At 55.2% G+C, this 14,699-nt stretch overlaps 1 protein-coding gene across 1 annotated transcript; it reads left to right on the top strand.

Moving 5' to 3' along the window:
• Positions 1-9,074: 9,074 nt before the first annotated feature.
• Positions 9,075-10,343, top strand: SSTR3 (somatostatin receptor 3). The gene has a single exon (XM_065921568.1). It carries the CDS (start codon positions 9,075-9,077, stop codon positions 10,341-10,343), a length of 1,269 nt encoding a protein of 422 aa, XP_065777640.1.
• The last annotated feature ends 4,356 nt before the right edge of the window (positions 10,344-14,699 follow it).

Genomic DNA, 14,699 nt, shown 5'->3' with positions numbered 1-14,699 from the left:
TTTTTGGAAAACCACCCATCTGATGGCAGAGACACAGTCAGTCTTGGGGTCAGACACAAGTTAGACACAGTCAGTCTAGGCTGAGGCTGGAGGCATGACCCTAGGTTTGAGGAGGTCAGAGTCTGATGGGGGAGACATAACATTGTTCTGTTTGGGGGAGTTGGGCTCGACAGCCCCTCCAGGACACCAGGTAGACGTGACAGACCAAGGTGCCAGGTTCAGGCCCAGGTTAGAGGTGCACCATGGACCTCAGTGTCAAGCAGGGCAGGGCCACTCCACCGCTCCCAGACACAGCATCCCAGCTCCCCAGAGCTCACAGGTATGGAGTTGCATTTCCTTCCGCCTTGCCATCATCAGGAGGGGCTGATGGAGGTTCCAGGGCCACTCCTGTTGAGGGAAGTCTCCCTGAGTGGAATCAGTGTCTGACTAAGGTCACGCTTCCCCCAACCTGGTGCCCGGGATCCCTCACCACCTCTTCAACCTCCAGCTGATGTTCAGCAGATCGGTCCCCCCTTCTTCCCTTCACTGCAGCTACCCATCCATCCATCCATCCATCCATTCTCTCCTCACTGGACGTGCAGTGCCAGGCGGGTGCCAGGTCTGGGGACACCACGGGGACACACACAGAGTCTGCTCTTCTGGAGCTCACAGCCCAGCACAGAAGACATGAAGAGTATCCAAACAAACGGCACAGCCTGTGCAAAAGCCCCGAGGATGGCCAACACTTTCTCACTGGTTCCGGACTGGTGAGCCTTTGAAAACCATACACCAGATCACAAGACTCCTCTGCTCATGTCCTGCGAGACTCCCAACACATTCAGCCTGAGATGACAAATCCCTGTGTGTTCTGGCCTCGGCAGCCTCCCTGCCTTCCTCTTCTCCAGCCATGCTGGTCTTCTCTGGTCCCTCAAAAACACGAGCAGGTCCTCACCTCGGCACAGAGCACAGCCCTTCCCACCCCATCTCTCTCGCCAGCGGAAGGTCTTCTGAGATCACCCGTCTAATGAATTAATGAAAGACACAGAAGAGTGACTGAAAGAGGCTGGATGTGCCTAACCCACAGGTAGGTGAAGGAAATCAGCAGAGGAGACTCAGGCAGGCGTCAAGGCCGGGAGGATGCAAAGCCTGCTGGATTGCAGGGGCTGAGAAGCTGCCAGAGGGCCTTGGGTGAGAGAGGGACAGTGTCTCTGATGTCACCCCTCATTCCTAGGAGTCTCAGAGCCTACCTACCCCTTTTAACTTGTGCACACAGGTCACTGATGCCTGGAGGGAGAGCCTTGTTGGGGAATGGGCTCTAGGCAGAAGCGCTGTGTCCCCCATAGTCCTACTGTGTGCTGACTGCCACCTCTGCAGGCATTGTCTTGCTGGCTCTCTGAGGGTCTATAACACACGAGCACTGGGGACCTAACCAGAGTCAGTCCAGCCCTGATCCTGAGGAATGGCCCTGTGTGGAAAGAGGCCTGGTGCCTAGTAGGTGCTCAATAAAGATTCCTGCCCTACTTCCTTCCCTTTCTGGCTCTTACCTCCCCTTGCCTTCTGAGAAGGGGTCAGGCCACCCAAGTGGGTAAGGTACTTAAGAAGATGTCTTTGGCACAAAGTCACTCTGCCTCTCCACTCACTAGCTGTGTGATCTGAGCAAACTGCTCACCCTCTCTGACCCTGACTTCTCCATCTGGAAACTGGATATGCTAACACTGCTCACCACTGGCGGTGTGGTGGCCAGGAGGCTCGGTGATGCGGCCGGTTGGGGATGCAGGCTTCATAAAAGAAATGAAAGTGAAAGTCACTCAGTCATCTCTGACTCTTTGCAACCCCATGGACTAGTCCATGGAATTCTCCAGGCCAGAATGCTGGAATAGGTTGCTGTTCCCTTCTCCAGGTAGTCGTCCCAAACCAGGGATCAAACCCAGGTCTCCTGCATTGCAGGCAGATTCTTTACCAGCTGAGCCACCAGGGAAGCCCAAAGGGCTGTTGTTTCTACCTGATACTCATGTGCTTATGATGCTCTTGTTGAAAGAGGAACTTAGGAATGACTGAGTCCCTTCTGCCCAGAATCTGGAATCAAGATTGCCAGGAGAAATATCAGCAACCTCAGGTATGCAGATGATACCATTTTAATGGCAGAGAGCAAAGAGGAACTAAAGAGCCTCTTGATGAAGTTGAAAGAGGAGAGTGAAAAAGCTGGTTTAAAACTTAACATTCAAAAAACGAAGGTCATGGCATCCGGTCCCATCATTTCATGGCAAATAGAAGGGGAAAAAGTGGAAGCAGTGACAGATTTTATTTTCTTGGGCTCCGAAATCACTGTGAATGGTGACTGCAGCCACGAAATTAAAAGGTGCTTGTTCTTTGGAAGAAAAACTGTGACAAACCTGGACAGCATATTAACAAGCAGAGACGTCACTTTGCTGAGAAATGTCAGTTAAAGCTATGGTCTTTCCAGTAGTCATGTTCGGTTGTGAAAGCGGGACCATAAAGAAGGCTGAGTGCCAAAGAATTGATGCTTTCAAACTGTGTTGCTGGAGAATACTCTTGAGAGTCCCTTGGACAGGAGATCAAACCAATCAGTCCTAAAGGAAAGCAACCCTCGATATTCATTGGAAGGATTGATGCTGAAGCTGAAGCTCCAATACTTTTGCTACCTGATGTGAAGACCCAATTCATTGGAAAAGACCCTGATGCTGGGAAAGACTGAGGGCAGGAGGAGAAGGGGGCAACAAAGGACGAGTTGGTATCACCGACTCAATGGACATGAGTTTGAGCAAACTCCGGGAGATGGTGAAGGACAGGGAAGCCTGGCGTGCTGCAGTTCATGGGGTCACAAAGAGTTAGACACGATGTAGCAGATGAACAACAACCTCCCCATGGTCCGGATGAGGAAACTCCCCACGGCCCAGAGAGGGGACAACTTACCTATGGTCACATGGTTGGTTGGCACGAGCCGGGGCATGGCATCCAGGGGCAATCAGGCCTGTGTTCAAGCTCTAGACAGAGATCTTAAGGGTTGGCAAATATGGTCCAGGGGCCAAGTCTGGCTCACTGCCTGCTTTTTTTTTTTTTACAGCCTGCCAGCTAAGGATGGGTTTTACAGAAGACCATTTGCAACTGATTTGATGAAAGGAAATGCTAACTTTGAACTCCAATGTAGCAAAATATTACCCTTCTCCAAAAAAAAAAGGGAAAAAAAGAATTCTTCTCTTCTCAGTAGTAGATCTGCATCACCAAAAAAAAAAAAAAAGTCCTCGATTACTATTATTATATTTGAAATGTTGTCAGTTGACAAAGAGTGGGAATTTGTTTTCTCCTGTATAGCAGCTTTCATGTTGTCTCTTGGCCCCCAAAGCCTGAAGTAGTTATTCTTTACCCCACATTTCTATTCCTCACCCTGCCTGGGGGCTCCCCAGACTCAACCAGTCTCAGGGCTGAGAGCCCCCACCCAGGGTCCCTCTGTGGCTGGGGGACCCAGACCATAGCACTGTGGACTCCCCACCCAGTGCTCACCCCATGCTCTCAGCCCTCCTTGCAGCACTGACCTTGGAACCCAGCTGTCTCCCTGGGGGATGTGTGCACCGTGGCCTCGGAGGCGTCGTCCCGCCACTGGCTCTCAGCCCCCAGCTCCCCTGAGTACCACACTCTCCTTTCCAACCCCTTGTGAGAGCCAAGGCCAGCGTGGGTGGCTGAAATCTCCCCGGTAACAAGATCTGTCCCCCCCCCAGCCTCCTCCCCTAACCTGCCGCCCCTCCTCCCTCACCCGCACCTGCGCTCTGGCCCCTCCTCCGGCCCCTCCTCCCGGCCCCTCCCGCACCCCCACTCCTGCCGCCTCCTTGCCTGGCTCTCCATGTCACCATCTGTGGCACAATCCTTCTCTGTCACTCTCCCTGCCACCCCCTCCTTCCCCTCCCTCCTTCCCCGCACTCTCTCCCTGCATCTCTCTCTGCATCCCTCCCTCTGGCCCCTTCTCTGCTCTTTCCTCCTCTTTCTCTTCTCCTGTCACGCATTTCTCATCACTCCCCCTCATTCTGGCTTTCCACCCACTCACCGTCTTCTCTCTCTGTCTCTTCCAGTCTTTCCACCTCCGACCGACCCCCTTTCCCCCTCTCTTTCTATTGGTTTCTCATAGTCCTCTGGTCCTCATTTCTCTTCTTTTCCTTGGGAGGTTTCTCCCTGCACCCCACCCCCGCCTCCTGCCTGCAGACCCCCCATCGGTGTCCCTTCCCCCCACCACCCAGGACGTGTCCTGCAGTTGGGGGGGGGTGACGCACCAGGCGGTGGGAAGTCAGGGCCGGAGACCAGATGGGAGCGGCTCTGTGGGCAGACGTGGCCGTGGCCGCTGCAGGCCTAGGAGGGGGCCCGGTCCCGCCAGCAGTCTAGAAGTGGGCACTGTGGGGGGACCCCAGCTCAGGGGTGCTCAGGGACGCCTGGGGACTGGGCAGGGAGAGGGGACAGCGGAATGATAACCAGCCTGGCTGCAAGGAGGGAAGCCCTCGCCCCATGGGCAGGTAAGGAGGCTGGGGCCTGGATGGGGTCCCAGAGGGTGGGGTGCTGGAGCCCACTCTCTGCCCAGGATGAACTTGGGAGGCTGGGACTGGGGGCTGGGAGAGGATAGGAAGGTCCAGGGAGAAAAGAGGACTTCCTGTGACCTCTTGGTGGACAGAAGGGGCCTGGGGGTGGGGGGTGGGCATTAATCTCGGAATCTCATATCATGACTCCAGAGTCTTGGAATCACAAAACAGCAGTGTCGGAGCTGGACAAACCAGATGCTTCATGGCATTTAGCTTAAGTTCCAGCTTTCCTGAGCTCCTCTTCTGGACTGGGCACTGTGCTCAGCACACTCCTATTTAATCTTTACAACAACCCTGGGAGGTGGGTATACTCGTCTTCATTTTAATAGGAGGAAATTGAGGTCCAGAGGTGGAAAGTGAGTTGTCCAAGGTCACAGCAATTTGGCATCATTCCTTTGTGGCAGACCCTAAGTCCCCAACCTAGGGGCTGTGGGCTTGTGGGCTGTGCTCCTGGGAGTCAGGTCTGAAGCAGGCACAGACCATCTGGGCCTCTTCCTGGCGGGCAGGCCCAGGGGAGCAGAGAGCAAGCAGAATGCGGAGTCAGCCAGGGATCATCAGCCTATGTTGGCCAGGGCTGTCTCAGTCCTTGCTGTCTCTCAGCCCAAGGCCTTCAGGGAAGCCTGCAGAACCAGGAGGCACTGACGGTTTACTAATAGGCAGAACTGAGCTCAACTTCTGGCCTCTCATTTACCAGATGATTGACGTTGTACAACTTACCAAACTTTTCTGAGCCTCAACTTCCTCCTCTCTGAAAACCCTCCCTCTTGGACTTGGTGAGGATTTCATGCTGTATGTTTGAGGCCTATCCCAGGAGCATCCCCCCACCTGGCTTTGAGTTCTACTTGCTGAACTTCTTGGTCTATTCACATCTGCAGATGTCTTGGGTGCTGCCCTGGGTGCTGTGCTGGGTGCTAGGGTTACAGGTACAAATAACTCAGGGTCCTGTACCTAAAAGCCAGCAATCTAGAAGGGAAGGGGGTGGGATATAGACAAACAGGGAATGATCTGGCATCCCTGAGGGCGGTTCTGAATTGCTATGGGGCTCAGGGCAGTCACTCATCCTCTGGACCCTTGTTCCTTCTGGAAAAGTCTTCCAGGGAGTCTGCCCACGGTTTTCTGGCAAGCTTGTGCCAAAGATAAACCAGACAGGGAGAAAAAGGCCCTCTTCTCCAAAGGATGAACCAGATCATGCACAGTACCCCAGCTCCTTAAAAGACAGCATCTAAATTGCAGGTCTGACTTACACCCAAGGAAAGCTATAATTTCCTTGCTTCTGGCACTCTGGCCTGTTAAACTTTGACAGGGAAGATCTGCCCAGATAAAGGCGGAGGCAGGGAGTCTTCCAGGGGGGCCAGCGGCTCTGGGAGGGGCTATTTAATTCTCCTGCACGAAGGCAGGGCCTGGCTGGTACACTGTGTTCCTGTCAAGGCCATGTGTGTTAGCACGTGTGTGTGTGTGTGTGTGTGGGTACACAGGTGTGTGTCTGGGCAGGAGATGCCATCCTCAGAGCTCACCCTCCGGCTTCCCCCAGGGCATCTGTCCCTGCAGCCTGGAAATTAGGTTTGCCTGGCTCACTGCTCCTCTCTTAGGAGCCTCCCTCCTTCAGCCCTGGGCTGTGATTGGCCACCTGATGGGGATGCTGTAAAGAGGATCTGCACACAAGGAGGTGAGGTGGATGGATCGGTGACGTAGAGCTCCCCAGCCCAGGAGGTTCGGACTCTTAAGTGCCCAGATTCACAATTCTGCGTCTAAGGGCTGATTCCAGCATTCTGGAAATCTGACTTTCTCCAATTCAAAGACACAGAGTCTAAAAATCTATGACTCTACAAGTCAGTTCTAAGATTCTAAAATTCAATTTTTAAGTCTCTAAGGGTCTAGGGACTTGGGTCCCTGATCTTAATAGTTTAAGAGCCTAAGGAGCAGTAAAGAGAGTTCTGAATAGGCTGGTAGGAAAGCTGGATGCCAGCTGGTTTCCCTGACCAGTTATGATCCTAAAATAAGTGCCTTCTCTAGGCCTGGCCTCAGTCTGCCGGCCTGTGAAATGGATGGGTCGGGAGTTGGTGTAACGCATCCTCCCAGCTTTGCCCCTTCCCAACTGCATGAGCTGAGCGCAAGGCCTCATTTGGTCCCTGTGTGTACTGTGGGGACAGCCTAGTGCCTTCCTCATGAGACCCTATACGATGCGGCACGTCACTGCTGAGCCGGAGCCTGGCAGTCAGGGCTCAGTCACCAGGGACTGGCAGTACTGTGAAGGTCCTGTGAGCCCACCATTCAGACTGCCCCTCAACTAGTACCTGGGGTGACGGCAGGTTGAGGGCTCTCCTGAGGCTTGGAGGAGCAAGGAGGGGATGCTCTGAGCCCAGTTGGCCTGGGGAAGCATCAGGAGGAACCAGGGTGAAGGGGTTCTTTCCCATTCTTGGCATCACCCTGCCTACTCAGAGTCCTTGGAAAATCCAGGTCATCGGGCAAGGGCAACCAGCCATGCTCACCCACCCAGAGGCGTCTGCTCTGAGTTGGAGTGCCTCCCCTCTGAAGGAGCTTCGCATCTGAAAAGCAGTGTCAGGACAGGGCAGTGGGGACCATAGGTCCTGCTGAAGGCATTTCAGGTCCAGTGCTGGGAAGGCAGGGGGACACTGGAGGAAGGTTCCCCTGAGAGCTTTCTTTCTCCCTTGGGGTTTCCCTAGGGAGTCAGGGAAGCCAGCAGCCGAGGGACTTGAAGAGGGGGCATCATTTGGAAAAGGGAGAAGGTCCAGTCCCAGAGGAGGCTCTGGCCTTCAGTCCTGGCCTATAACTGGGTCTCCAGAGAGCCAGGGAGTCCTGCTGAGGAGGCGAGGGCATCCTAGGCTGGGGCCCTTCCCCAGCAGGGCCTGGATCACCTCCATCAGCAGTTCACCCTCCCTTTGTGTTGAGATTTGTCCACCTGGATTTTCTCTGATTCACTCAGTGCCTCAGACACTGAGACAGAACTTGTGTGGAAGGGACGCCAGAAAGGACCAGAGCTGAATATGAGCATCTCCATGTTTAAGGAGAGTCAAGTCCAGCAGGGACGCCGGGAGGAGGCCCGGCTCCTCATAACACAGAAGTGCAGTAAGGAGGGTCTCACACAGTGGATGGGGTGCTGGTTCCCACTGAGCCGCTGGGCAAGCTCTTACTCACCCTTCAAGGCCCCCTTGAAGCGCCCTCTTCTCAGAGGAGCCCACCCCACCGGTACAGGGGGGAGCTGACTATTCTCGTCCTCACCTCCAGCGTGTTGTGAATTTCTCCACCATCAGTCAGCCTTGGGAGCAGGAGGGATGGCAACCGCCCACCCCCCAGGTTCACAGTCCTTCAGCCTGGGTAGGGCCTTTGTTGGGGGCGCAGTGGGATGGGCCAGCCTGAGAGGATCCTCAGGGGCTTTGATTCCCACGGAAGAGGACACCTCTGAGTGTACGGTTCTTAACTGCATTCAGAATCTGAGGAATGCGCTGGGCTCTGCCCAGAAAATACAAGGAGGTGTTACCTTTCACCGGAGTTTGGGCAGGGGGTGGAGGGTGGTTACGGATCCGCTGAAGTTCATCTAGAGACTTGGGTGACATGCAGCAGTATTTTCAAGTGTGCGAGCTGAGACCTGTTGGGGGTGTCTTAGTCTGTCCGGCACGCTCTAACAGAATACTGTAGACTGGGTGGTTTATACACAACATACACCTGCATTCTGGAGGTGGGGAAACCCAAAATCAAGGGGCCAAGAGATTCAGTATATGGTGAGGACCTGGTTCCTGGTTCATAGCTGGCTGTTTTCTAGTTGTTTCCTCCCATGGCAGAAGGGAACCTGGGACCTTTCATCAGAAGAGCACTAATCCCATTCACGAGGACTCTACCCCTGTGTCCTAATCACCCCCACTGAAGCCCTCCCTCCTAACACCATCACACTAGAGGTTAGGGTTTTAACATATCATTTAGGGGTGGGAAGGACATAGTCTGTATCAGTGGATGATCCACTTGGGTCTCTGCCAGTGAGGCGATCATATGTAAAAAGGGCATGTGTTATGGAACAGTATGACGTCATTGAGTTGCAATATAAAAGGCACTGGTGTCAAAAGCATTTGAAAAGGGCTGGTATAGAGAAAAGGACCTGTGTTGTCAGCAGCTGACTGAATGATCCACTCGCCCCTTTACTGAAACATTTGTGGAACACTTGTCCTGTGAACAGGGGAAGGGACCAGGCCACTGCTGGTCTTGCCCTCTGGAGCAGGCAAGCCCGAGTCCCCTGCTGCACCCCTACTGTGTCGTATAGGGTGTTCACTTTACCTCTCTAACATTCAGTTTTCTTGTTTGAGAAGTGGGGCTACCTTGCCAGCCTCCCTTGCTGGCCTGTGCAGAATAAATGAATGACTTGTCCAACTCTGGGCAGGTGCCCAGGGAGTCTCCAAGTTCAGTGTGATGGGGGAGGGGCCATGGAGAGAAAGTCATGACCAAGCTGTGTCCTCCCTCCTCCAGGCCAATAGCTGGCTGCTGACCCACCGTCTCTTGGCCATGAACACCCCTGGCTCTCTTTCACTGGTGCCCACGACCTCGGAACCCGGGAACACCTCCTCGGCCTGGCCCCCAGATGCTGTCCTCGGAAATGTGTCCGCAGCGTCAAGTGCAGCAGGGCTGGCTGTCAGCGGCATTCTGATCCCACTGGTCTACCTGGTGGTGTGCGTGGTGGGCCTGCTGGGCAACTCCTTGGTCATCTACGTGGTCCTGCGACAGACAGCCACCCCATCGGTCACCAACGTCTACATCCTCAACCTGGCGCTGGCCGATGAGCTGTTCATGCTGGGGCTGCCCTTCCTGGCTGCCCAGAACGCCCTGTCCTACTGGCCCTTCGGCTCCCTCATGTGCCGGCTGGTCATGGCCGTGGATGGCATCAACCAGTTCACCAGCATCTTTTGCCTCACGGTCATGAGCGTGGACCGCTACCTGGCGGTGGTGCACCCCACCCGCTCGGCCCGCTGGCGCACGGCGCCCGTGGCCCGCATGGTCAGTGCGGCTGTCTGGGTGGCCTCGGCCGTAGTGGTGCTCCCCGTGGTGGTCTTCTCGGGCGTGCCCCGTGGCATGAGCACCTGCCACATGCAGTGGCCCGAGCCAGCGGCTGCCTGGAGGGCTGGCTTCATCATCTACACAGCCGCGCTGGGCTTCTTTGGGCCGCTGCTGGTCATCTGCCTCTGCTACCTGCTCATTGTGGTCAAGGTGCGCTCCGCCGGGCGGCGGGTGCGGGCTCCCTCGTGCCAGCAGCGGCGGCATTCTGAGCGCAAGGTCACGCGCATGGTGGTGGCCGTGGTGGCGCTCTTCGTCCTCTGCTGGATGCCCTTCTATGTGCTCAACATCATCAACGTGGTGTGCCCGCTGCCCGAGGAGCCTGCCTTCTTCGGCCTCTATTTCCTGGTGGTGGCCCTGCCCTACGCCAACAGCTGTGCCAACCCCATCCTTTATGGCTTCCTCTCCTACCGCTTCAAGCAGGGCTTCCGAAGGGTCCTACTGCGGCCCTCCCGCCGTGTGCAAAACCAGGAGCCTCCCGTGGGGCCTCCAGAGAAGACGGAGGAGGAAGAGGAGGATGGAGACGGGGAGGACCGGCACGAGGGAGCAGGGAAGCAGGGGGGCCAGGGGGAGATGAATGGCCGGGTCAACCAGATCATACAGCCAGGTCCCAGTGGACAGGAGCAGCCTCCCAGCAGCACCACCAGCAAGGAGCATCAGTTCCTACCCCAAGAACCCTCGGCTGGGGAGAAATCTGACACGCTGCACATCAGCTATCTCTAAGGGCCTGTGGAGGGCCAGGGTAGCCCGAGGAATGGGCAAAGACTGTGGGTGCACCTAGGGTGTGCCACCCAAGGTAGCAGGGGCCCACGATGGAATATTTGGAGGCTTGGGCTCTAATCCCCTTGCCGTCTGACTTATTGTGTGACCTCAGACAGGTGGCTCCCCCTCTCTGGGCCTTGTGCTCTCCCCTGTGACTCAGAGATGGGAGAGAGCGGCCTGGATGAGCTCTATCCGATGAAAAGTCTGGAGGGGCATCACTGCTAGGCTGATCTTCCTGAATAGGGTCAGGATAAGGGGAGGAGTGGGACTTCCCTGGTGGCTCAGGGGTAAAGAATCTGCCTGCAATGCAGGAGCCACAGGAGATGAGGGTTCGACCCCTGGGTCAGGAAGTCCCCCTGGAGAAGGGCATGGCTAGCCACTCCAGTATTCTTGCCTGGAGAATCCCATGGACAGAGAAGCCTGGTGGGCTACATTCCACACGGTCGCAAAGAGTCAGACACGACTAAAGTGACTTAGCACGCACAGCAGAAACAAGGGGAGAGGTACAGATGGGCTCTCCCCTTCAGAGACAGAGCATCCTGAATCTTGGCCCTCAGAGGGATAAACCAAGGCCTTGGATTTCCTGGGCTCAGTCAGGTTCACAAAAGAGGGAGTGGGGCCCAGTTTTCATAGGGGTCACTACTGCAGCCCCAAATAGGAGGAAGTCTTCCCTGGTAGGGAGAAGGGGTGTGACTGCCCAGGCCCCACGTCAGCTCTGCTCCTCTTGCTGCAAGGCCGAGGGCCAGCCCTTCTCCTCTCTGGACCTCAGGCCTCACCTGCTGAACAACCCAATAACCTCCAGGCCTTCTTGGCCCAGATGGTCAGTGCCGGGACTCCTGTGTTCCTGGACAAGAGGAGAAGAGGCGGAGTTTTCAGGAAGCTAATTAACTTCAGCTTCAGGGTCCCTGACTGCTTGGGCCCTTCTGAGGCTCTGAGTCAAATTTTGTCTATGTAATTTTGTATTCCTTTTCTTAAACAAGGACCCCATGTTGCATAGGCTCCCCAAAGGCTAGCTCGGTCCCTGTTGGAGGCAGCTGACCAACCCTCAAAGCAGCTTGCTTTGTGTCCTATGGCTGGAGGGGGTCTCGGGGTCTTCGAGGGCTCAGGAGCCGTCTCGTAGGAGAAATTCTCCCTGCTGATTGACTAGGGCAGGGGCCTGGCCTGGGCAGACTGGCATGGAAAGGCAGCACGTCTAAACAGACGTGAAAGGAAGAGGAAGGAGAGGAGGAGGGAGAGGGGAAGAAAAAGGAGGAAGAGATGGGGGAGGGGAAGGGGAAGGAAGAAGAAGTGGAGGTCAGACCTGTCTCATGACCTTGGGGTCAACGTTGGCCCCTCTGGGCTGAGTTCAGTGGCAGCCTCAATGAAACTGAGTTGCCAGTCTGTGCCTGGCCTGATCGAACTCAAGGAAAGGATGCCGTCAGGGCAGAAAAGCTAATGCCCTGAAAGGTGTGGGGCCAGCAACCCCTGAGGGCCTGCAGCGCGCTGAAGTGTTGGGCCTTGATGGGAGCCTGGGGGCAGAGCTGAGAAGCAGGGCCTGGCTCCCCAGAGAGGTTGGGAGGAGTGGTATGGCCCTGGCAGGCTGGGGAGCAGGCCTCCCGGTCTTTCACATTCCCCAGATCCAGGTCGGGAAGGCTCAAGTAAGAAAAGACTAGAGGAGGCTGGAGGGAGACCATAGGGAGAGGCCACTGTCCAAGGCTGGGCCTGGGCTGGCCTGGACTCCCTCCCCGAGATGACCCCTTAGAGCCACAGTGAGACTGGTTCTGAGGAGGGTGGTAACTCTTGCTAAATCTCCCAACCCCCACCCTTCAGAGGGTAGGGGGTTCTCAGAGAAAATGTGGGAATCACAACCTGGGAGACCTCCAGATCCTGTCCAGCCTGACCTCTCTGGGCCTCAGTTTCCCCATCATAAAATGGCAGTGGTTGTCCCAGTTTGCCTGCCTCCGGGGATTTGGGAAGAAAAGGAGTCATCTGGGGTAGACTGCCATGTACACTGCAGAGGGTGAGGTTGGAGGCATAGCAGATTGTAGAGTGGAGGCAGCCTCCTTCTCTTTCATGAAGTGGCTTCTCTGTCTTCCAGTCCTTGGGGGTAAGGACATGACAGGACACAACGAAGGGAAGTTGAGGTTCAGAGGCCAAGAACTGGGGGGCAGGGCTTGGGGGAGAGTGAGGCCCCATCAGGGGGAAGGAAGTGTACAAAACTAGAGCTTGTACAGAGGTTGGAGGCTGGAGGCCCAGTCCTCATTCTAGGGTTCCCCTGAGGAGGGTCTGGGGGTCTGAGGGATGAAGATCCCTGGCATTCCAGCATTTCTTGCTTTCCTGATTCCTGGGGCAAGTGAGCCACTTCTAAAGGGTGGCTGGGAGGCCCCTAGGAAAATTCTGAGCGAATTCTTGTCAATAAAGTTGGTGATACACGATGACTGACCTGGGCGAATTGCTTTGACTAGCACTGTGTTTTTAGATTGGTGTGCCTGACTGGGGGTGTGTCCATGCATGCATTTCTATCAGGATACCCCTTCTCTCCCGTCTCTCAGCTCTGCATGCCCAGGCCTCCTGGTGTATTGCCTTCCAGAATCCTGGTCCTCCAGGAGTCATGGGAGATGCTCCTGACAAACCTCAACCTACATCCTTAGAAAGCTTGATCCAAAAGCACTCTTTTCCTGTGTCCAAATTTCAGATCTCATGGGAGAGAGCTGATTGGTTCTATTTGGGTCACATGATGGCCATATGGACCGATCACCAAAGACAAAGTGATAGAATGCCATGATTGGTCAGATGTGAGGCATAAGCCCATCTTTCCAGCTACAGAAAAGGTGGGACCCTGTGGTGGACAGTTTGGCCTGACCGACGGGGTAGGAGTTAGGCAGGGAGAGAAGAGCCAGGCAGCAACAATAGCAGGATGGAGGAGGAGTGTGTAAACACAGTGGCAAGGCACACAGTAGGTGCTCAGGCATCTTAGCCATATCCACGAGTGAAGGTGCACTGGGTGAAACACAGGGCCTGCTGTGAGTGTGGCAGGTGTGCCTGGGCTGGGGGCAGAGGGACTGCTGGCAGCCACGGCTGTGTGGGGAGTGGGGCCTTGGCTAGGGTCACCTCTCTGGAACCCACAGCCCTCCAGCTTCCCTGACTTCCCATGTGTCACTCACTACCTGTGCACACACATGTGCGTGTGGGAGGGGGAGTGTCCTACTAGCCTTGTGCTTCCAGGCAGGGTTCAAGCCTGATGCATCTGTCTTTCCAGGGCCTGGCAATGCTGTGGGCCCTTCATAAGATGATCTGGGATAAATGAGTGAATGGGAGAAATTCCATTTCACAGCTCCAGGGGGAAGTTTTCACACCGTTATTCTACTTCCTTTGGTTGGTACAGTGTGGTTGCTGTTGTTGTTCAGTCACTCAGTCGTGTCCGACTCTTTGTGACTGCATGGGCTGCAGCACGCCAGGCTTCCCTGTCCATCACCAACTCCTGGAATTGCTCAAACTCATGTCCTTTGAGTCAGTGATGCCATCTAACTGTCTTATCCTCTGTCATCCCCTTCTCCTCCTGCCTTCTATCTTTCCTAGTATCAGGGTCTTTTCCAATGAGTCAGCTCTTGGCATCAGGTGGCCAAAGTATTGGAGCTTCAGCTTCAGCAACAGTCCTTCCAATGAATATTCAGGGTTGATTTCCTTTAGGATTGACTGGTTTGATCTTGCAGTCCAAGGGACTCTCAAGAGTCTTCTCCAGCATCACAGTACAAAAGCATCAATTCTTTGGTGCACTGTGGTGACTCTGAATAAATGTGGGGAGAATCGAGGGGGTGGAAAGAGTCATGTGGGGGGTTGGGGAGAGAATCTGTGGCTTATGGGAACCACAGGGGCTATGGGTTCAGGGGAGGCTCTGGAGCTGTGAGCCCAGGCAGGCAGGAAGGGGTAGTGATGGCCCTCCCTGCCTGATTCCTTCTCTCCAGATGTCCAAGTTGCTCAAGACGTCCAAGACCCAAGACCTTACCTTAAACTTGTCTCTCAGAGACAGTTGCCAGGCAACAGCCCATGGCTACCAGGCTCTGGACTAGGACTTCTTACATCAGCCTCAGCACCGGCAGAAAGGAGTCTGCAGGGCCTGGGACAGGGAAGCCAAGGGCCCAGGGCTACAGCCCTTTTCACCTCCAAGGAGTGGGGGAGGCAGAGGTCACTGTCCCATAGGGAAGTGATAGCCTGGGTTCCAAAGGACTCCAGACACAGAAGAAAGCACTCTAAAGACAGCAAGAACTCCAGGCATAAGGTGAGGGGAGTTGTACAAGGCCACAGTCCCGTCAAAACATCAGGGTGCTCCTCTGTGGC

This window comes from Muntiacus reevesi, chromosome 1 (assembly GCF_963930625.1).
Source record: "Muntiacus reevesi chromosome 1, mMunRee1.1, whole genome shotgun sequence".
Lineage (NCBI taxonomy): Eukaryota > Metazoa > Chordata > Mammalia > Artiodactyla > Cervidae > Muntiacus > Muntiacus reevesi.
The sequence above is the reverse complement of the archived record's forward strand: the minus strand, read 5'-3'. Positions and strand labels throughout refer to the sequence as shown.

What these genes read in the sequence shown, in the direction of transcription:
- SSTR3 (XM_065921568.1), top strand. Translation starts at nt 9,075, where the DNA reads ATGAACACCCCTGGCTCTCTTTCACTGGTGCCCACGACCTCGGAACCC.